The 24,911-nt window shown below is 35.8% G+C and overlaps 1 protein-coding gene across 1 annotated transcript in view; it reads left to right on the top strand.

The window, feature by feature from the left end:
• Nucleotides 1-24,911, top strand: part of LOC116810587 (uncharacterized) — a 320,737-nt gene that overhangs the window by 125,900 nt on the left and 169,926 nt on the right. Inside the window, exon 7 of the mRNA XM_058440558.1 lies at nucleotides 15,942-16,006. Within this exon, the coding sequence (XP_058296541.1) occupies nucleotides 15,942-16,006 (65 nt within the window). The remainder of the gene's footprint in view (nucleotides 1-15,941; nucleotides 16,007-24,911) is intronic.

Genomic DNA, 24,911 nt, shown 5'->3' with positions numbered 1-24,911 from the left:
TGAGATACCATCTCACACCAGTTAGAATGGCCATCATTAAAAAATCAGGAAACAACAGGTGCTGGAGAGGATGTGGAGAAATAGGAACACTTTTACACTGTTGGTGGGACTATAAGCTAGTTCAACCCATTGTGGAAGTCAGTGTGGCGATTCCTCAGGGATCTAGAACTAGAAATACCATTTGACCCAGCCATCCCATTACTGGGTATATACCCAAAGGACTATAAATCGTGCTGCTATAAAGACACATGCACACGTATGTTTATTGCGGCACTATTCACAATAGCAAAGACTTGGAACCAACCCAAATGTCCAACAACGATAGACTGGATTAAGAAAATGTGGCACATATACACCATGGAATACTATGCAGCCATAAAAAATGATGAGTTCATGTCCTTTGTAGGGACATGGATGAAATTGGAAAACATCATTCTCAGTAAACTGTCGCAAGGACAAAAAACCAAACACCGCATGTTCTCACTCATAGGTGGGAATTGAACAATGAGTACTCATGGACACAGGAGGGGGAACATCACACTCCGGGGACTGTTGTGGGATGGGGGTAGGGGGGAGGGACAGCATTAGGAGATATACCTAATACTAAATGATGAGTTAATGGGTGCAGGAAATCAACATGGATACATATGTAACAAACCTGCACATTGTGCACATGTACCCTAAAACCTAAAGTATAATAATAAAAATAAAAATAAAAATAAAAAAAAGAAAAGGATAACCTAAAAAAAAAATCCAGATAAAAGATCAAGAAAACCAAAAGTTGGTTTTTCAAAAGAATAAATAAGATTGATACACTGCTAGCTAAATGAAGAAAAAAGAGATCAAAATAGACATATTCAGAAATGACAAGCTAACATTACCATCGACCACAAAGAAATACAAAAAAAAAACTCCAAGATGATTATGAACACCTCTATGCACATAAACTAGAAAACCTAGAAGAAATGAACTGAAAAATATAACTTCCCAAGATTAAACCAAGAAGAAATCAAAATCCTGAGCAGAGCAATAATGAGTTCTGAAATTGAATCAGTAATATAAAATCGACCACCAGAAAAAGCCCTGGACAAAGCAGATTTATAGGTTAATTCTACCAGATGTACAAAGAAGAGCTGGTACAAATCCTACTGAAATTATTCTCAAAAACCTGGAAGAAAGGATTTCACACTAACTCATTCTATGAGTCCAGCATCACTGTGATACCAAAACTTGGCAGAGACACAATGAAAAAAGAAAACTTCAGGCCGATATTCCTGATGAACATAGATGCAAAAATCTTCAACAAAATACTAGCAGACCAAATTCAGTAGCACATGAAAAAGCTAATCCACCATGACTAGCTTTATCCTGGGATGCAAGATTTGTTGAGTCTATGCAAATTAATGTACACAAATAAATATATGTGAAAATATATGTAAATAATTGTTGATAGCATGCAATGGGAAAATGACTCCCCATTCAATAAATGGTGCTGGGATAACTGGCTAGTCACATGCTGAAGAGTGAAAATGGACCCCTTCCTTTTACCATATACAAAAACTAACTCAAGATGGAGTAAAGACTTAAATGTATAACCTAAAATTATGAAACCCAAGAAAAAACTGAGGAAATGCCATTCTGGACATACACAATGGAAAAGATTTCATGACCAAGTTTCCCAAAGCAACAGCAACAAAAACAAAAATAGACAAATTGGACTTAATTAAATTAAGGAGCTTCTACACAGCAAAAGAAACTATCAACAAAGTAAGGAGAAAATCTATAAAATGGGAGAAAGAATTTGCAAACTATGCATCTGACCAAGGTCTAATACTCAGAATTATAAAGAACTTAAATCAACAAACAAAAAACAACCCCATAAAAAATGGGCAAAGGACATGAACAGGTATTTCTTCAAAGAAGACACAACCAACAAGCAAATGAAAAAATACTCAACATAACTAATTGTAGAGAAAAGCAAATTAAGCTGCAATGAGATACTATCTTATGGCTATTATTTTGAAAACTCAGAAAGACTATTATTTTTAAAATCAAAAAATTAAAGATGTTGGTGAGGTTCCAGAGAAAAGGGAACATTTATACACTGCTGGTGTGAATGTTAATTAGTTTAACCACTATGGAAACCAGTTTGGAGATTTTTCATAGAACTTAAAACAAAATTACTATTCAATCTAGAAATCCCATTACTGGGTATATACCCAAAGGAATATACATCATTCTACAAAAAGGCATGCACGGGTATGTTCATTGCAGGATTATTCACAGTAGCAAATATATAGAATTAACCTAGATATCCATCGACAGTGGATTGGATAATAAAGATGTGGTACATATATACTATAGAATACCTCCCAGCCATAAAAAAGAATGAAATCATGTGCTTTGTAGCACCATGGATGGATCTGGAGGCCATTATCCTAAGCAAATTAACACAGGAGCAGAAAGCTAAATACTGCACTTTTCACTTATAAGTGAGAGCTAAATATTGAGTACACATGGACACAAAGAGGGGAACAATAGACACTGGGGCCTACTTGAGGGAGGAGGGTGGGGGAAGGGTGAGAGTCAAAAAACTACCTATCAGATACTAGGCTAGTGAGCATAGTACCTGGGTAATTAGATTGTCTGTACACCAGACCCCAGTGACACGCAACCTACCCATCTAACAAATATTCATATGTACCCCTTGAACTGAAATAAAATTGGAAAAAATGTGAATAACAATATTTTATTTTAAAAGTTATTTAAAAAACTACTGTCTACAGGTAATGTTGGTGTGGGATTGGGCATTGTATAAGAAAGTAGGATGTAGAGGAAACTGTTGAACAACTCCAGGCTGCCTGCCTTGCTTTAAAGACACTCAAATTCAGTAAAAAACAAACATCCAAACAAAAAGTAAAAAGCAAAAGGAACACTTATGCTAGCTAACCAAAATATTTCCATGGGCAAGATTTAGTTGTTTTGCTGTTTCTTCTTTACTGTACCTCACTCTACCCTAAATGTTTTTTTTCAAAATATTCACCCAAGAAATATGAGGCCCTTTCAGAGCAGGAATTCTAGGGTAAGAAAATATTTTTTTTCTGTGCAATGTTTGAATGTGCTCGTTTATTTCAGATGTAATGACATTAGGGTGACAAGTATTGCTTTTTACATGTATGCTTGAACTTCATTTGTATTATGTAGAAAATACTTTGAGTAACAGATTCTTCAGGAGTCGAGAATCTGTGTTATATTTACAAGTATTTTGAATTCCCTTTATATATTTTGAGTCTTCCTCTTGCTTCCCTCCTTAGAATGTGGTGCTATAAAATATTTTCCTCCTCAGATCATTCTAAGGAGGAAAATATTTAATAGCAGCGCATAATGACATGTAGACATAATGAGAGTCAAATAGTTCACATGTGATCTTTAGGGCTTATAGGTAGGAAAACTGGTTCATCCATGTGAAATCACAGCAGTTTAATTTCAGCCTAAATCAGAAAATCAACTCTCAATTGACAGCCTGCATCCTGATTCTCCACTTACTTTGCTATGTGGTTTTAGGTGACAATTTGGTTTTCTAATCTAAGACTGTGCATGAAGTGCTGACCCATTCCAAGCTGATGGAGAGGCTTAAATTAAAAAGAGATACAAGTAGAGATTGGCAGGGACCTGGCATTTTGGCAATTTTCTCCTTTTGATAATTTTAACATTGCCCTCGTTTGAATCACTTTAGGGCCAAAATACATCTATTTCACATTTATGCGAAACAAAGCAATGAAATCTTGGTGGGAAGGGGCACAATTATCTTGTTCTATTTTTTTTCTCAAGGATTAGATTTTCAGTCATGGATTTTATAGCATCTGTGTGTGTGGTATTTTCAAAGAATAATGTAACTGAATAGGCTATTAATGCATTTAAAGCTAAACATTGATGATGTGTAATGAACAACCTGCTAAATGTTAATACAATTTATCCTTTTTAAAATTTATAAACATGACATATTGCATACACTTAGTGCTAATCTATTTTAGACATTCATTTAGGTTGACCTATGACCATAATATATTATGTTCCTTGAGATATTTATCTTGTCATTTGGAAGCAAGATTACAATTAATGGGACACACATGACTTTAAATTACTACTTCAACTAGAGATGTGTGAGTAATGAATTAGCCATAGCTTTGAACCCCTCTGCTTATAATTTAAATTACCAGCCTTTAGCTGGTACTTGATTGTGATCCATTAAATAAGTCACAGAATCAAAGAACCACATAGTGTTTTTGATGCTAGCCCTATCGGGGATATTTTCCCATTTAATTTACCTAACCCCAGGCTAGTTTATCCAAATTCATATATTAAAAACAAACATGAGAGAGAGCACTTACACATTTTGGTTAACAGTAAAATAAAATCATAGCCAGAGTCTATCCAAACTAGATGTACAAAAATTATCCTTTTTCTGCTGAACTTTTAAGGAGCAAACAAAAAAATGATATTGGAGAAAGTGAGCTCCTATGAGAGACTTCATCTGCAAAGCATTTTGCGGTAGAGGACTTCTGCTATAGTTTGAATATTTGTCCCCTCCAAAACTCATGTTTAAACTTAATCCCCAATGTTGCAGTAATGAGAGGTGGGAGTTTTTAAGAAGTAATTGGACCACGAAGACTCAGGCCTCATGAATAGATTAATCCATTCATGGATTAATGTTAGCACACTTTGCCTCCTGGCCATGTGATGTCCTGTGCCATTTCAGGACTTTGCAGAGTCCTCACCAGCAAGAAGATTCTTCACCAGATGTGGCCCCCTTGACTTTGGACTTCTCAGTCTCCATAACTGTAAAATATAAATTCCTTTTCTTTGTAAATTTCAGGTATTCTGTTATAAGTAACAAAAAATGAACTAATATAGCCCCTTAATAAAAAGTTTAATTTCTTATATTTATATACTCCTTTCTCAACACTGACTTTGCTAGACTATACATTCTGGGAAGCACAGAATAGAAACACAATAAATATTTATTAAATGATGTCTGATAATAAATGATAACCATAGTAATAGATCCCTACAAATCCTGAGTAATGGCAGATTAAATAATGCTCAGTAGCCTCCATTTGGTATGACTGGATGGATATATTTTTATTGTGTATATTTAAGGTATACAGCATGTTTTGATATATATAATGAAATGATTACTATGGTCAAGCAAATTAATATATCAATTTCCTCACATAATTACTATTTTTGTGATAAGAGGACCTAAAATCTATGATCTTAGCAAATTTCTGGTGTACAATGCAATATTATTAACTATGGTCATCATGCTATACATTAGATCTCTTGGATGTGTACATATTCATTGAGCTCTTACTGTGTGCTAGGCACTGCACTAAAGTGTATTTTATGTATAAACTCATGTTTTATATATTAACTCATATACATATATAATACGTAGTATATGTACTTACATGGACCATATACTTTTCTTTTTTTGAGACAGAGTCTCACTCTGTCACCCAGGCTGGAGTGCCGTGGTACAACCTCAGCTCACTGCAACCTCCGCCTCCTGGGTTCAAGCTATTCTGCCTCAGCTTCCCAAGTAGCTGGGATTACAGGCCCGTGCCACCATATCTGGCTAATGTTTTTGTATTTTTTTTAGTAGAGCTGGTGTTTCACCATGTTGATCATGCTGGTCTCGAACTCCTGACCTCAAATGATCAACCCACCTCAGCCTCCCAAAGTGCTGGTATAACAGGTGTGAGCCACCATGCCTGGCTGGACCATATACTTTCTAACACATAAATAGTTTAATATATATGAAACCTCTCTACAACAAGATCACAAGTTTCTTGAGAGCAGAGGCTACGTTTTAGACATCTTTAGTATTTTCCCCCATGTACCTGGTAAAATGCTATTCACAAAGTCTTAGTAAAGACTTACTGAATACAGGTTAAGATGTTCTTTTGTGACTTCACATTTTATAGTGCACTGGAGTGCAAATAGTTCCAAAGGGCTACTAGAACTATAAATTACCCAAATCAATGACAAACAGCAATAATCTGAGAAATACAGCTTCCCTTTTATTTGTTAAACTCCTGTAGATTTGCTAGATTTCGGTCCATTAACAGATTAAATGCCTGATACTAGGCTGGGGTGGAGATAAGTAAACTTTTACACATTTATTATCTAACTGAAGAACCCAGAATAGAAATATATGAACCAAAGGACAATTAAACCCTAACACCATATGGTACCATTTAGAATATGAGTTTAGAGAAAAAAGACCATTAAAGAGGGAGCAAAATAACAGAACAGTTAGGGACATAGGCCTTTGAGTCAGACAGATGGGGCTTGAATATGGTTTCTGCTACTTTTTAGCTGTGTTACTTGAGACAGTTTACTTCTCTGATCTTTTCATATCTTTAAAATGGGATCCTACCACTCTTAATGGAATTGTGGCAATTAAATAAGGTCATATACATTAAGCACCGAAAACATTGCCTTACCCAAGGTAAACAACCGTTGGATTTGTCAAAAGGCTTCAAAGGGAGGTGATACTTTAGCTGGACTTTAGAGGATGGGACTTTGGGTGCAAGAGGAAAAGATCAAGACCACTTTAGGTTTAGGAAGAACATAAACAAGAGAAGGCAGAAATGACGATGGCACATATGAGCAAAAATGAGGAAATCTGTTTGTTAGAGCTAAGTAGAAGGAGAGAGTTGGCAGCAGTGGGAAATTAAATTTGTTCTGGAAAATGGGTTCAGATAATTGGAAGCATTGATTACATGTCAGAGATGTTTCAACTGAAAATGACCCATAGAATGGAGGATCCTCAATTGCTCTGATCTCTGTATAGAGCACTCTCAGACGTTTAGATGACATATTATTGTGACTGAAGTATCCCTTAATATTAGCCTTTACTGCCAGCACTTGACACATTGTCTTGAATATTAAGGGCAATAAATACATTGTTTTCAATATAAATTAATGAATCTGCATGCTGACAGTCCTCTGCTTTGCTTTCTGTTGCACAGGTCTGATGTGTGTATATGTATATGCATAGCTATCCCTCTATGAAAGAGGAAGACTGTGTTTAATAAAGACAACCAATAAGCCCTTAGGAATTATGACTAAAGTTTTGTAGAAGTATAATATGCAGTAGATCCTATATAGTCTATATATTTGTTCAATTTTGTCTTCCATTGTGGTGCTAAATTCTTTGATATCACTTGTATTCTCTCAAAGAAGTATTCTGAAATGTCTGGTTTTAATAATAAAATTAATTTTAATGTATATAGAATATCTATGTGAAACCCATTTTCCAAGTTTTAAAATGAGAAAATGTATATCTTTTGACAATTTAAATGTCAGTTTATTGAACTTACTCTAAAGTTTAGTCAGAAAATCGACCTACCCAATGACACAATATGATGCATTGTAATAAAATAAAATAGGACATTTTTCAAAATATCAAATTTAATTTTAAGTAAAATTAATTTATTACATACCTTCTAGATAGTTGGGTTTTCCCACGCCCAAAGAGTTGGGAATAACCCATATTTATTGAATTTGGCTATTGCACTCTAAAAAAAAGTCTTCGAAGAAACAAATTGTTATGCTCTGTCCTTTAGAAATAGCTATTTGAGGAGTTTGTAGAATTTTCCCAGATGTCTGATTGAAACTGTCTGATTCTTATGTAGATTTTTTCCAACATACAATATTTGGTTTGCAGAGTTGTGGCTCACAGGAAAATGGCTGCCTAACAGAGACAGAAGTATAATTATGATATCATTAGAAATATTTAAATATAAATAACATTCTATATTTGTCCTTGTCACTTGTTTGGGTTTTGACAGGAGGAGCCAGTTTTGATGGGATTCCTGTGGCCCCATAGATTTTTATCCTGTTATCCAATTTTCCGCTGCACTGCTCTCCTTCTGTCAAACTGACTGCCAGCCAGCCTTACGTTCTCCCGAGAGGAGGAGCAAAGCTTTGTATTGTAGTGGACAGAAGAAGGAGAACAAAAAACTGATTTTTCCCCTCCAAGTGCTATATTCTCTCTTTCTAATGGAAAATTCCATTGTCTGAGGGTTTGAAAGAATAGCGGGATAGGAAAAAAGGAAGACTTCACATTTTCATTCAATAGACAAGATAATGTTGCAAAGCAGACTGAAATCCAAAGCTGAGCAGCATACAGATCAGCAGACAGTTTTCCAGGATGCTCAGAGTCACAGGAGTTGCTGAGATGCTGCCAAAGCTGGTTTGTGATGAGTATTCCCTAACATTTCAAATATTGGCTTGCTGTCATATAAAATGAAAGGATATATACCAATCATGGTGTAAGGAAAAGGAACATTTTTCTTTCATGTGAAGATGTCACAGTGGAAGCTATTTTACTTGAGAGTTTCCCATTGAGATTTGCTAATAGTGCAGGGCTTGGTGCAGAGATCAGACAGGTGACAAAAATGAGTGGGTTAGATGGGTCATTAAACAATTGGGAAGAATAAGAAATGGGGTGGGGTGGCCAGCTTAGGCGCCATCTAAATACCAAATACCAAATACCAAATTGCAAAATACCAAAGCAAACCAAAACATAGTCTTAGAATACCAAATTGGAAAGTTCTTCAAAATATCATATTGCATAACCCAAACCAAACAAAACATACTCTTCAGGCCACACATATCTTTCAGCTGAATATGGCCCATGGCCTTCTGGATGCAATATCTACATTAGAGAAAGGGTAGTCTTACCCTGCAGAGGAGCCAATGATATGTGAGGTAACTGAAAGGGCAGTTTCATATAGCCATGGCTGCTTATTGATGAGATGAAGACCTTATTGTGCACCAGGAACTCTATTTTGTTCTTTATTTATATCAGTTGAGCCTGCTAGTAATCCTTGAAAAATTGATTCATTACCTGCATAAAAGGCATAAAATTTAGCATACATTTTTCTTATTTATATTATAACTAAAACTATGTGAGTTGCTATCGGAATCTTGAGAATATATCGTGATGGGGGTCAGATTTTTGTACTCATAAGTACAAATATTTATGCAAAATTGAAAATGTTGAACTGTGTAAGAAATTCTGCTGTCAGATGCTAAAATTTATAGTTCCATTTTGAGTTTAGCAAAATGCCTTACTGCTTAAGATATTATTTTCTCATAAGGGCATGAGTACTTATAATATTGGGAATATAGCGGGGCATGGTGGTATACATCTGTAGTCCCAGCTACTGAGGAGACTGAGGCAAAAAACTGAGGCTTGAGCCCAGGAGATCAAGGCTGCAGTGAGCTATGGCAGCATCATTGCACTCCAGCCTGGGCAACAGAGTGAGACCCTGTCTAGAAAAGAAAGGAGAATTCTGGGAATGTAAAAGAAATTCATTCCTCCGAGTTTTCTTAGTAGTCAGTGCTTGAAACTGGAGGTTATGCAACCTTATAAATTAGAGATTTTTGTTTTTACCCTTAGTTTCATGGAAAATTTTAAAAAATTAATCTACCTTCTGACATTAAAAGGGGATTTTGATTCCTTTAAAATTCTAGGCTTTGGGGAGTTGCTTAATAAATGTTATGTAAATGTTTGTGTCACTTTAATATTTTACTTCATTGCATGCTGTTCATAAATACATATACTATATTCTTGATGGTATTTTGAAACTTTTTAGCCCATTCAATCAAATTACATTTTAAAATATATAATAATTTAGAAAATTTGGAAGTCCAGTGTACATGAACTGATGTTTTGCAAATGGTTAAACACCCAGAACACTATGTAATTTGTTTTTTAAAAATTATATATATTTACAGCATACAATGTGATGCTTTCATACAGGCGTACCTTGTGAAATGATTAAATCAAGCCAGTTAACATATCCTTCACCTCACTTACCATTTTTTGGTGATGAGATAATTTCTCTCTCTCTCTCTTTTTTTTTTTTTTGTTTGATTTTATTTTTCAAGACAGAGTCTCACTCTGTCCCCCAGGCTGGAGTGCAGTGGCGCCATCTTGGTTCACTGCAACCTCCACCTCCTGGGTTCCAGTGATTCTCCTGCCTCAGCCTCTGGAGTAGCTGGGACTACAGGCACATGCCACTATGCCTGGCTAATTTTTGTACTTTTAGTGTAGATGGGGTTTCATCATATTGACCAGGCTGGTCTCCAACTCCTGACCTTAGGTGATCTGCCTGTCTTGGCCTCCCAAAGTGCTGGGATTACAGGCGTGAGCCTCCGTGCCCAGCCAGATCTACACTTTTAGCAACTTTCAGGTATACAATATATTATTAAGTATAGTCATCATGCTGTACATTAGATCTCCAGAATTTATCGATCCTATCTAACTGAAACTTTATACCCTTTAGCCAACATCCCCACCTCCAATCCTGGCAATTACCATTCTCGCCCTTGCTTCTGTGAGTTTGACTTTTTTAGAATCCACATATAAGTGAGATTATATAGTATTTGTCTTTCTGTGCCTGGCTTATTTCACCTAGCGTATTGTTCTCCAGGGTCCTCCATGTTGTCATTAATGACAGGATTTCTGTCTTTCTTAAGGCTGTGTAGTATGACACTGAATATATATACCACATTTTCTTTATCCACTCATCAGTTTAACCAACACTTAGGTTTATTCCCTATCTTGGCTATTGTGAGTAATGCTGCAATGAACATGGGAGTGCAAGTATGTCTTTGACATGTTGATTTCAATTCCTTTAGATATACACCCAGACGTGGGATGGCTGGATCATATGGTAGTTCTATTTTTAGTTTTTTGAGGAACCTCCATACTGTTTTCCATAACAGCTGTGCTAATTTACATTCCCACCAACAGTATATGAGGATTCTCTTTACTGCGTCATCACCAGTGTCTATTGTGTTGTATGTCTTTTTGATCATAGCCATTCTAACAGGTGTGAGGTGATATCTCATTGTGGCTTTAATTCGTTTTTCTTTGCAAAAAAGAAATTAGTGATATTGAGCATTTTTTTCATATATCTGTTGGCCATTTGTATGTGTTTTTGTGAGAAATGTTTATTCAAGCCTTTCATCTATTTTTTAATTGGATTGTTTTCTTGCTATCAAGTTGAGTTCCTTACATATTTTAGACATTAACCTTTTCTCAGATACATGGCTTGCAAATATTTTCTCCCATTATGTAGGTTGGTCCCTTCCCTCTGTTGATTGTTTCCCTTGCTGTGCAAAGCTTTGTAGTGTGATACAATCTTATTTGTCTATTTTTGCCTTTATTGCTTGTACTTTGGGGTTATATCCAAAATAATTATTGCCCAGTCCAATGTCCTGAAGCTTTCCCCCTGTTTTCCTCGTTTTAGAGTTTCACATCTTAGGGTTAAGTTTTTAATCTATTTTGATTTTTATATATGATATGAGATAAGAATCTAATTTTATTCTTCCGCATATGGAGATCCAGTTTTCCCAGCACCATTTCTTGAAAAGACTGCCATTTCTCCATTGTGTATTCTTGGTATTCTTGTTGGAGATTCTTTGGCTGTGTTGGTATGAGTTTGTTTCTCGGCTCTCTATTCTGTTACATTGGTCTATGTGTCTGTTTTTAAGACAGTACCATGCTATTTTCACTACTATAGTTTTGTAATATTTTGAAATCAGGTAGTGTAATGCTTCCAACTTCATTCTTTTGCTCAAGATTGTCTATTTGAGGTCCTTTGTGACTTCATATGAATTCTAGGATTGATTTTTCTATTTCTGTAAAAAATGCAATTGGAATTTTGTTAGAGATTGCATTGAATCTGTAGATCACTTTGGCCCCTCTGGACATTTTAGCCATATTAATTCTTCTAATCCATGAACATGGGCTCTCTTTCCAATTATTTATGCCTCTTCCATTTCTTTCATTAGTGCTTTATAGTTTTTAGCATAGGGATCTTTTACCACTGTGGTTAAATTTATTCCTAAGCATTTTTTAATGCTATTGTAAATGTGATTGCTTTCTTGATTTTTTTGGATAGTTTTTGTTCCTGACTTGTTTTTGACTCACATTAGTAGATACAATTAATCATGTACCATCTTTTCCCCTCCATCTTAAAGGACATGAATAAGAGACAGATTAAGTAGAATGCATGATTGGTCAGTAGCGGCATTTTATTATCCACACTAGCTTTTAACAAAGCTAAAATCAGGTAGTCAATATATTTGTAGTAGAACTGGCTAAAAATCCAACTGTTTTTTAAGAGTATATTTTTTGTTGCTGTCATATCCATATGTTAACTTTACCTCATGAAAATGAAAAAAAAAAACTATCTTAGTATAAAATGAAATAAATATACTTATATTCTACTCTCTTCTATGAAGTATTCTGCTCATTGACCATCTATAGCTTATCAAAAAACTCTGACATTAACAGGATAAATAAGATAGATTGAATTGCCTGGATATCTACTTGAGATTGTACTAAAAACTTGTGGACATATATACAGAGAAAAAGAAGTTACAAGTTTTGACTCATATTCTCTGCCTGTCTGAAAGAGTAGAAGGACCATATACCAATATTTTCTGACTTTAATCACAGGGGCAAACATACCCTGAGTTTTACAATTTTTTAATGAACCAAGGTTGTAATAAAAGAACTCAACGGCACAGTTTCAGGGATCTGTTGAGGTGGATTTTCCTGCTCTTCACTTGAATAAATTTAAAACCAGAAATAAGAAATCATGAAAAACTACTTCCATGTGTATATTTTAATAGAGTTGAGGCCATGGAAGATCTCCCTTAAGATTTGCTGGCTTCCTGTTTGTGTCCTGCTTGTTATCATTACACCCTTAACCTGCCCCATTTTTCAATTTATGGCTTCCAATAGCATTTTAAAGGTGTCTTTTTTGCTCACCCATATGGAGGATGTTGATTCTGTTGTTCCAATAACAGTATGAAATATAGTTTGTGGTTGCCTTTTGGGCTAAAAGAAACTCATTACAATTTCCTCTTCCTTTGTGTGTCGCCAAAAATGTTATTGTTACTCAGGTCTGGAGATGTCTTTTGAATCTGTGCTACTTTTTAGACTTTTACATCAGCACATTTTTGTAAATGCAGCAAAATTTGTCCTAACAATTGAACTCCAAAGGGTCAGCGATCTTCATTATTACCAAAGACAAGTAGGAAAACAATCAAACTTTTTAGGGGAAGCAATTCTTACAAATTTCTAAGGAGAGTCCACGTATGCAGTTCTTTTTATGTACTACGCAACATAAAGGGCTAGAACTCTTTACCCTTCTACAAGTTAAGATTGTAAAAGAATCACAAATCGAAAAGGAAAAGAAAATGGAAAATATTTAACAAAAGATTAGTTCTCTAAAGCTTTGCTACTCAAAATGTGGTCTGTTTCACATCAGCTGGATGTCCAAAAGCAGAACCTTAGGCCTTACTCCAGACTTATTAAATAAAAATCTACATCTTAACGATCTCAGGTGATTTGTGTGCACAGTCAAGTCTCAGAAGCACATAGTTTCTATTCAGTCAACAGAGTAATTCCAAACTTATCACCAGATGATCTTCTTATAAAGCCTTGAAGTTTACGTAGGCAAACTGCTTTGTAAGTACAGCCAGAATAATTTTTGTTTTAATCTGCAACACAAGTAAATTAACCCTAGTAATATGGTCAATTTAGTTTTTAATTGCTATTGAAAGTTTAAAGACAGTTAAGCTTAGAAAAGAACGTACAAAAGTTAAACATCAAAGGTTACATTTAGAAAACCAAAATACCTACAAACATGCTGTAAAATGTCCATGTGTGTTTAAGTGCGTTAATCTTCAAATTCATGCTTTTCTTTTATTACTTGAGTTGCTGACAGGATAGTTACTTTTGACTTATATGAGTGTAAAAATGCCACTGGGGAAGGAAACATGTTTTTCTGTTCTCAAAATTCAAACTGGCTGAATGAATTAAGCTCAAACTTATGAAAATAATTCACCTTCAGGCTGAGCCTTTCTTATTAAAGTGGCAACCAGAGTTGACAGTGACTTGAGTGGCATTTGTGAACACCTACAATGATAGGTTTTAAAAAGGGACATTTTCTCCCTTTAGCATTCACAGTTGATCATTATTTTTGAAAACTGATCATTGGTATTTGTTCTATTATTTTCATGCCTATTGATCTGATGGTAGAGAGATGTTTGTTTTCTTGAATGTTTTCATTTTTCAGTTTTTTCCTCCTTTCCTCTGTTCTTTACTTCCTTTCTCTCTTTCTCCCTCTCTTTCTCTCATTTCATTATTGATTGCCCCTTATGTGCATGGCTTTTTTTCAGACTACAGAAAGATTTAAAAGAAACAGAAAACATAACTCTTGTCTTCAAAAATATCACAAATTCCTAATATTTTCCTGAGTTAAAATGCCCTCTCAACATGCTCTACCAAACTGTTTCTCTTGTTGTCATTATATATTCAGGGCTAATTACTTCTGTTTTTAACTTTGTTTTCTTTGTTTCTCCTTCCTCACCACCCTTGTTTTTTTATAAGTAGATCAACAGTTACTATGGAAACACATTACTGTTCTGGGTGTGGTGAGCACCACAATTTATATATGATTCTTAAACTATGAGTACACGAAACTAAGATCACACGTTACCCTTTCGATATTCATGCTTTGTTTCTAGATATGCTTAGCCTTGACTAAGATGTCTGTCATTCTATAAAACAGCTTTTACTCAGTTCAACACATTTGAAATTTTATTTCAGAAATAACAAAAATATTGTTAATCACAAACATATTTGTATTAAGCAAAAAATCTATTGTTTAATATCTTGCATAATTAACAAGATATAGTAGAAGGACATAGTGATACAGTCCTAAAATAAATGAGCTGTATCTAATTCTATAACAAATTTGCTAATACCATAAATTCTGAAAAAGAAATCAAAGCAAATGAATGTAAACATTAAAAATATGCTTTAAAGTCTAGATTTTCAGGCCTGTGGAAGCTTGCCTGTGGAAAGGAAGGGGAAATTTTATTTTCCTTCATTTCATGCCACAGAGTGAACAGTGTTGGTAGGAAAAATTCTTTCTCTACCAATTTATGGGACCTGTGAATTAATTGACAATAGACCCAGTAGTTAAATAAATCCCTAAATAGAAGGATTTATATATCAGTTTAACAAAGTGGGTGAGGAAATTTAGAGTTACAATAGCTGTGGAAGGTTCTATTGGACATTTTCATCCTGATGACAATAGGCAGTCTCCTTCTTGCCTAAAAGCTCCCTCATACGGGGGTTAATGGCAGCTGTGTTTTCCAGGAGGCTCTACTTTTGCCAGAGAAGTAAAGTTTAGATAAAATTTATTTCTCCCATCAATAACTTTTCCAAATTTTCTCATTGAACTTTTGTTTAAAAATCTGTTTTGCATTTATAATACAAACTGAGTATCCCTAATCTGAAAATCCAAAATCTAAAATGCTGCAAATCCCAAAACTTTCTGAGTGCTGATGTCGTGCCACAAGTAGAAAACTTTACACCTGATCTCCTTTGATGAACTGTAGCTGAAGCTCAGCCAAAACTCTGTTTCATGAACAAAATTATTAAAAATATTTTATAAGACTACCTTCAGACTACATGTATAAGACGTATAGAAAACGTAAATTAATTTTTTGTTTAACCTTGGTTCCCGTTCCCCAAGATATCTCATTATATGTGTGCAAATATTCCAAAATTTGAAAATATTCAAAATCCCGCATTGATCCCAAGCATTTCAGAAAAGAGATACTCAACCTGTATACATCAATCCTCATTACAGTTGACCCTTGAATAGCATGGGCTTGAATTGCACAGGTCCATTTATACAAGAATTTTTTTTTTCAATAAAAGATACACCAAGTATAACTACCTTTCCTGCCTCCTTTTCCACCTTCTCACCTCCTCTGCCTTTGCCATCTTTGAGACAGCAAGACCAACCCCTTCTCTTCCTCTTCCTCCTCAGCCTACTCAATGTGAAGATGATGAGAATGAAGACCTTTATGATGATCTGCTTCCACTTAAAGAATAGTAGGTACATTTTCTCTTCCTTACAATTTTCTTTTTTTTTCTTTTTTTATTATTATTATACTTTAAGTTTTAGGATACATGTACACAATGTGCAGGTTTGTTACATATGTATCCATGTGCCATGTTGGTGTGCTGCACCCATTAACTCGTCATTTAGCATTAGGTATATCTCCTAATGCTGTCCCTCCCCACTCCCCCCATCCCACAACAGGCCCCGGAGTGTGATGTTCCTCTTCCTGTGTCCATGTGTTCTTATTGTTCAATTCCCACCTATGAGTGAGAACATGCGGTGTTTGGTTTTTTGTCCTTGCGATAGTTTACTGAGAATGATTGTTTCCGGTTTCATCCATGTCCCTACAAAGGACATAAACTCGTCATTTTTTATGGCTGCATAGTATTCCATGGTGTATATGTGCCACATTTTCTTAATCCAGTCTATTGTTGTTGGACATTTGGGTTGGTTCCAAGTCTTTGCTATTGTGAATAGTGCCGCAATAAACATACGTGTGCATGTCTTTATAGCAGCTTGATTTATAGTCCCTTGGGTATATACCCAGTAATGGGATGGCTGGGTCAAATGGTATTTCTAGTTCTAGATCCCTGAGGAATCGCCACACTGACTTCCACAATGGTTGAACTAGTTTACAATTTTCTTAATATTTTTTTCTCTAGCATACTTTATTATCAGAATACAGTGCATAATAGAACATACAATTTATGTGTTAATCAACTTTTTATGTTATTTGTAAGGCTCCTGGTCAAAGTAGGCTGTTAGCAGTTAAGTTTTGGAGGAGTCAAAAGTTATACATGGATTTTTTGCTGCACAGGGAGGGATCAGTGCCCCTTACCCCTGCATTGTTCAAGGGTCAACTGTATATTCAAATAAACTTAGGAAATGTGTGTTGGTGTATACTTCATAATTATATATCTGCCTCAATAAAAGAACTGGAATTTATTTTCTGTACTCTACTATCAAATATTAGAATTTATTAGTGTGGTATTGGGATTCAGGACATGTTACCCAAAATATGGCACCTTGGCATTTGAGAAAACAGCAGAAGCAGGAAGGCTCTCACCTTCTTCTCACCCTTCTCACCTGAAGCGTATAATAAAACCTAAGAAGATCACTCTTTGACTTTCTCCTACCCTTCTTTTTGAAGCAGATCATGAGACCTTCATTTGAGAGGTGCCCTTCCTAAACTCAGAGGAAAGAAACATCTTTATCTTTGAAGGCACAGGGGCACAGAGAAGAATCAGAACAAGAAGGGCTTGCTAAATTCCCCCCAGTTTATTATTATTAGATCATACCCACTTTATCCATACTTCTCCATGACTATCCATCTCTCCATCAGATCTAAGCATAAAAATACACTAGGTTACCTGTTTTTTTGAATCTTTGTTTCCTTATAAAGGCTACTGTGTCACATAAAGCTTACATTAAATAAATGAGTATACTTTTCTCTTATAATCTGTCTTTTTTTATTGATGTCTCAGCCATGAATCTAGCAATGAATAAGGAATGAAATATTTTCCTTCCCTATGGCTAGCATAGCACCTTTGTTTAAAATTATAGCATGATGATACATCATATAACCAAAAGTGATACCAATGTGCCACATTTTCCTTTTATAAAGTATGCTTTAAAAAGCAAAGTTTAAGAAATGAACACAAATGGAAACATAGGCAATGGTGGAAGCATTTGGCTCCAGCCTATTCACTATGAGGTCCGCTAGATTTCTGAACAGCTCTATGCTGCTCAGTTTTCCTCTTGGGTTTTAGATTTCTGTTCTCTTTTCATGACCTCTTATTTACATGACTCTTTCTTTTGGACGTAGCTTCTTAAGGAAAAAGAGTGAACACAACTCAGCTCTCCCCACCATATTTAGTGTCTGGTACATTGTAAGTGGACGGCATGTTGGGTGAAATATGTGAGGGACCAAATTCTTGTTTGTCCTGCAAGAAATAACCAATGATGGAAAAATTTAGGTATAGGTATATACCTTGGATTCTGAAATTATGAAATGATTATATTCTCTGATTATGCCTGTGACCTGGGGTGTGGACAGAAGATATTTGTCCCTCTTATGAGTTCTTTTCTCACACATTTATAGAAATTAAGCCAGGAGAAGCAGCTACACAATGCAGCTACCCACTTTATTGACAGAGATCCAGGGATACTAGGGAAGCTGTGGCTATTGTAGCATGCTTTCCCCCGCCAGCTAGCTTCTACGTGGAATAACCACTGCTACTACATACATTATGCATACAACATGCACAAATTACTATTGCAACCACAATTACTAACTAATATGAGCATTCACCATTTATAAACACCAAGCCTTGTGCCTGGCACCTTACATATAGTGTCTTATTTATTTTTTCCATCACCCTAAAAAAGAAATTAGTTATCCCCATTTTACACTTGAGAAGACCAAAGCTAAGAGGGGCTAAACACAGCTGAGTTAAAAAGCATTCCAAGGCTGGGTGCGGTGGCTCATGCCTGTAATCCCAGCACTTTGGCAAGCCGAGACAAGAGGATCCCTTGGGCTCAGGAGTTTCAAATCAGTGTGGGCAACATAATGAGACCTCATCCCTACAAAAAATTTTAAAAATTAGCCTGCATGGTGGCACACACCTGTAGTCCCTGCTACTCAGGTGGCTGAGATGGGAGGATTGCTAAACCCAGCAGATGAAGGCTGCGGTGAGCCATGCTCATGCCACTGTATTCCAGCCTAGGCAACAGAGTGAGACCCTGTCTCAAAAAATAGAAATTAAAATAAAATTTAAAAAAGCATTCCAAGGCAGTTGCCCTGAATCATGCACCCAGTTGATGGGAGTGACCTCTCCTGTGGATGATTCTACAGTCAACAGAGTGCTAATACAGTTGAGGGCATAGAGTAGGAACTCAACATGTTTTGATTGGCAGTTTTATGTTAGCTCTGGGAGAATGCATGGCTAGGGATCTATAAAACAGTGAAGAATGGCCCTCAAATGTAAGTTTTATTATTATTATTTAGTCTTTAACTTGCTTTTTAAAGTCAAGTCATTCAGAGAATGAGTTAGCTATAATTTTATCTTTTTACCTTGAGATCAGCCCTCACTCTAATAACTTTTAATTATTAGAGTTGTGCAAGTTTTGGGGGGACTTTAAACAATCTAAGTAAAATCAAAGTAACACATGAATGTAGCTATAAATATATATATATTTTTCCTGATGAATTCAACCACCCTGAGAAAAGTGTTAAATGATTCAAATATGGTATATAAAAATGGTGATTCCAATGACTATTCTGTTTTGAAAGTATTAAGTCTTAATCTGTTAGCATGGCTTTCCTGCTCTTCTTTTACAAGATAGATCTGAGTTTGTAAATTTTAGTCTTTGCAACATTATCTACTCCAGGCACAGAGGAAGTGAGAAACTCCAAAATGTGTTCCACTAGTATGCGAGCCAAAGGCTGGTCAGTACCTTGTGGTGACAAGAGCAGCTAAAGCGGCTGTCGCCCTCCCTTGTGAATCAGCCTCAGGAGATGAGGCAGCATGAATGGAGAGCTCTGGACTCCTTGTTGGGGTCAGGTCCCAAGCACAAATATCATCCCCAATTCCTAGGAGATTCTCACCTGATGCTGTAGAAAGCCCCTTTGCAACTTCTGTCCTTGAATAGAAGCACCTACATCCAAAACAAGATTTTGTTGACATTTTCTTTGAACAAAAGTATCAACCAACATGCAATTATTCATTAAAACATACACATTTGAGTAACCCATTTTATCTAGGAGTTGCTTAATTGTAGACTTCTAGATTAATTTTAATGTAAATAAGTTGACAGTAGAGTGAAAAGGATGCTAAAACTAGTTCAGAATTAAAAACTGAAAGAAAATTGGAATAATTTACAAGTAATTTGTAAAATTTTTACGTTTAAGAGAAACAGATCATGTCAGTTTCAAATATGTGTATTTGTTTATTTGCTGAAAGTTTATGACTTGGTCAATATCCATATCCATGATTTATGACTAGTTTTTAAAAATATGCATAATTAAAATAATGAGTGAGTTTTGTAAAGTTACAGCCAAATATTTTTATTCTCTTCTCCCTTTTTGATATCTATCACTGATTCTTTATCATGTTTGCTAGATTAGCTATTACCTGTGTAACTTGCTTATTTATATTATGCATAAATTATCTAATTCTCTAGAATCCTATATCTATAAATTTTGAGTTAATACCCAAGTAATATCCCAAAAATACCCAAGTAGTTTTCATTGATAAGAAATGAAGACCATGTTTTTACATCTGAAACTGTTATCAAACACAGGGTGGCATGCCATCTTATCATTATTCCTGGTGAGGTGGATCTAGAAAGAGGGAGAGGGAAAGTCTTCTGCTTCCTTTCACCTCCTCCTTTAACATGCATTCCCTCTACAAGCCTGGCCACAGTGCCAAAAAGTTCTTTGTCCCCAGATATGAGCCATATGCCTTTTAATTCCCTATGATTGCTTTGTTCTGGAGTCCAGAAAGTTTTCTTGGGTTCCAAGTTTCCCTTTCCTTAAAAATGAGAATTCTCTTGAGATGGCTTAATTACCATGACCTCCTTAATAAAACAAAGTTGACAGTAACGGATAGTAAAAGGGTACTAAGAACAGGCATGATGTTAAGGGAGGCTACCTGAGGGTGGAAAAGTGACTGGGAATAGAGACTGATTCTGATAATTCTATATCATATGTCAGTCAATGCTTTCTATTTAGAATATTGATACCATACATAGCAAAGGGTTTGATTGTTGTTGAAGCATATTGAGGATAATCTCTTTATATTTGAAAACTGTCTTGGAAGTAATTTTGTAGAAATATTCTGATATGGAACTGATGTCATAGGTACATATGTCAGACTGCCTAGAATAATAATATGGAATCAGCAACCAGGAACACTATAGACCCAGGAGGATAAGGTAGTTTATATAGGCTTCCATTTGGGGGGTATATCATGAGCATGTTATCAAAACCAGATGTGGTTCTGAATTACCTGATCAGTTCAGTCTGAAGAAGAGTTACGTAGGTACCTGCCTCTTACTACCATCACACCCCAAGCCCCCACCCCAATTTGGGGGAACTCTGTGTCTTGAGACTACCATAAAAATTATTATTTGGTATGTTTACATGTAAAGATTCTTGAGACTCAAAAATTCCTAAACTAGCAATAAAATAATTTTTATTCTTTGTCAAAAACTTTGAAGTATTGTTACAGCTCTGGTTCCTCAGACCTTTGGATGAAGAAGGTTTAAAATGAATGAATATCTGGAATAGTAGGGTTGAAAGCAAGATTGGATGGAGAAAGATCTCACACTGTGAAGCAGACCTGGTAAAGCCTTGGCCAACCCAGTAGGTGTCTCTAGAGAGAATATTGCTGATGAGTTAGGATGGCTGGGCTTTTGTGTAGGCTGCCTCAGACGGGGTGGGACTGCAAACAAGGTGGCTTCCTGCACTAAAGCAGATCCCAAAGGAGCCCCATGTTAAGAGGCTGCCTCCTGACAGCACTCCCTGCAGCTGCATGGGGGATGAGGGCAGCACATCTCCAGGTCTACCACACATCTTTTCATTTTCTTGATGACTTAGTCACCTACCTGATTGGTCTCCACATAGATGAATATTAACTTTTTGGGTTTCTTTATCATTTTATTATATTTTCTTATTTCCCCAAAGTGTTAGTGCTTATAACTGCTACCACATAAGTCTTACATAAAGATTAAGATTGGGGGCTTAGTTCCAATTATCTGACTCTACATCTTTGACCAGCTGTTTAGCCCAGGGTACATGTATTAACCTCCCTAAACTTCAGCCTCCTCATTTGTGAGTTGTTGGATGGTTAAATGAGGAATATATACAAATCCATTGGCTTAGCATCTGGTATATTGTACGTACCCAATAAGTGTTATTATTAAAGAGTCTGAGAAATATTCTAAAAGCACTGGTCAATATTAGAAGAAACTAACTCCCAAATATATCTACCTATTAGGCATCATGGCAGCAGAACAAAAACTATGTTAAAATAATTAAATAAATGCAAGGCAAGGGGTGAGAGAAAACACCATCTGGCAGCTCTCAGTGAGTCATTTAGGAGTGAGTTGGAAGATAATGAAGGCCATTGCATTCTGGTCATGGATGGGTCCTTCTGCTTGGCTGGTGTTATAGCCTTTCTCCGAATAAAAATAGCCCATGCATCCTTTACTGCAGCTCAGTAAACACAGATTATGTGAATAAAAATAAAACAATGCACAACAAAATCTTTGGGGAGATTTGACACAGTTTATTTTGTTTCTTAGTGTAGCCGTGAATTTCAGCGCAATCAACAGTTTAATCTGAACAGCAAGGAATTTGTTTTTTGGCTGTTTGAAGTAAGTTTTATACTGTTTTTCTAGCAGAACTGACCATATGAAATACTCATCAGAGCCAAGAAAACAATCTTCAGATTTAAAGCTGTATGGTGGCTGGAGTGCAGTACTGCATATAGAATTATAACAAAAACTCTGATTTGGGTTTAGCCACTTACTACCTGGGAGGACATTGAGTATTCCCTAAGCCTTAGTTTCTCTTTAACAAAATGATTATGGTAATAAATCTTGTAATACTTAAATGAGATCAGATGAGAAAGGAGTATAATGTTCTTTTTAAAATACTTTGTAAATATTAGTTTATTATGAGTAAAGGTAAAATGCTGCTTTTGAAGGACAGTTTCATCTTGTGATTTTAAGATTAAACTTTAAAAAAAAAAAAAAAAGACTAAACTGACTACCAGTTCCTAGCCATGCAAAGTTACCTAAACTGGGGGAATTTATTTGGGGAAATAAATTTTGGTGCTTTGGCTTTCTTACCTGTAAAATTGAGATGATAGTAATATATGACCTCACAGAGTTTTTGCTGAGATGCAGTGAGATGGTCTGGATCCAATACTTGAGTACAGTTCCTGCCACGGAATGATGATTTGGCTGCTATTGTTATATTTTACTACAAGGGTAGATAGGAGTCTTTCTTTTGTGTTTTGCACTGTTGGCAATTCTGGAGTGATTTACTAATATTTTTATTTTAATCCTGGAGTTATACAGCGATACCTTCTAACACACAGCTGGCACTTTGGAGAGATTACAATGACAAAAAATAAAAGATGGGGACAGACCCTTGAAAAGGGAATAGAAGAAGAGTAGTTCTAGGTTTTATTTTGTCTTGTTTTAAAAGATATTTCTATTGCTAAGTTAACTTTATTTTTAAAAGCATGGATTAAAGAGGTATTAGTAAACGATAAAAGAAAATGCACAGGTGTGGGGGTTTTGAGCCTGAGCTCATAGTCTCCCTCCTGTCACAAATAACTGTCTATGGACATTGAATAAATCATTTAATATCATTGGCTCCAAAAGAGATGGATAAACAAGATTCGTGCTTCTCAAGCTTGACCACATATTAGAATAACCAGGAGTACTTTTGTAAAACAGTATATCTGGCTCCACCGGCTCCACATCAGAGCAATTGAATTATAATTTCTCTGGTAAAGAACCAGTCTGCAAGCTCATCAGATGTTTAAGATACACAGTGAGGGTTATGGACCACCTGACTGGGTGATTTTTAGGGTCTCTTCCAGCTCTGAAATCTTGTATATCTGTACATATCTTTTTACTACAGTCACATACATAAAAAGTACTTCTTAAAATGAAAACATATGTGGCATATTTAGAGAAGGTAAAGGAATTTGACTTAAGCTATTAGCTTCTGGAGATAAGCAAGTGATTTTCTTGAAGCTTATTGTAAACTATCAACCTCTCTTGCCTTAAGCGAGATGTAATGATTATACTTCAACCTACAGGCTGTATATTGGACTCAGCTATCCCCTTTTCAGTTTATCTCTGTTTTTTATGTGAAGAGTTCTGCCATTTTAGTAGCATGGATCTAATGGAGGCAAAATTCTTAATGCGATATTTAAAAACCACAAATAAGGCCTCACTTATGGACTACAGGAAGGGAGAAAATATTTCCAGAGAGGGATTTTCTCACCCACTGATCTTAGCATAAAGCATCAGCCTGAAAAGATGTTTTTTTAAATAGAAATATTCAGTGATAAACACCAATAATTTCCATTTATATCGTTAAAACGATGGAAGGAACATATGGCTACGATTAAAAGAATGAATGTTAGTTATGAGGCTGCATTTGCAAGAGACATTAATTAGAACTGAGAGTACCTCAAGTACTTGACTCGGGAAACAAATTTGTTTAATAAGCTGCATGGTCTGCAGATGACTTTCCCTCTTCTTTTGCCATGATTCCAAATAAAGCAGTTTTATCTGTGCAGAGCTAAGCACACTTGAGGAGTCACATGATTTTGTGCTTCACTTCATTTATGTTTGGAAGCAAGTTGACATGACCCTCATATGGGTAAGGTATCTCTTACAGCAATATACATCCAGGTGAGGGCATAGTCATGTTAAATCAGGATCAGATTTTAAAATTTCTATTCAGATATTCGCCCTTAAAGAGAACTCCATTCATTTGAATACTACAATTGAGTTGCTGATGTGCTGTCTCAATTCCTGGAGACGCTCTGCTCTGGGGTGTACTTGAGTGGAGGACACTCCACACGCCCTGTCTTGTGCTTGTATCAGCTCCTGCTGCTTCCTTTGATCAGCGGTTGATAAAATCTCCCCTGAGGTTTGTGTAGCTGATGAAAGCCATGTATCTGGGATAAGGCTTTGGAATTTGATTTTTGACATTATCATAATGTTAATATCCATTAGTACATTTTAAAACATAAGCACAAGGCCTTAGATGCAGGGAATTCTCTGGTGAATACCAGCTGGGGCAGCTGACATGTGGGTTATGTGGAACCCTCAAAAGCATATACTGTATCACTTTCTTAAGCTAGG

Source organism: Hylobates moloch, unplaced genomic scaffold, assembly GCF_009828535.3.
Source record: "Hylobates moloch isolate HMO894 unplaced genomic scaffold, HMol_V3 SCAFFOLD_1, whole genome shotgun sequence".
Taxonomy (NCBI): domain Eukaryota; kingdom Metazoa; phylum Chordata; class Mammalia; order Primates; family Hylobatidae; genus Hylobates; species Hylobates moloch.
The sequence above is the reverse complement of the archived record's forward strand: the minus strand, read 5'-3'. Positions and strand labels throughout refer to the sequence as shown.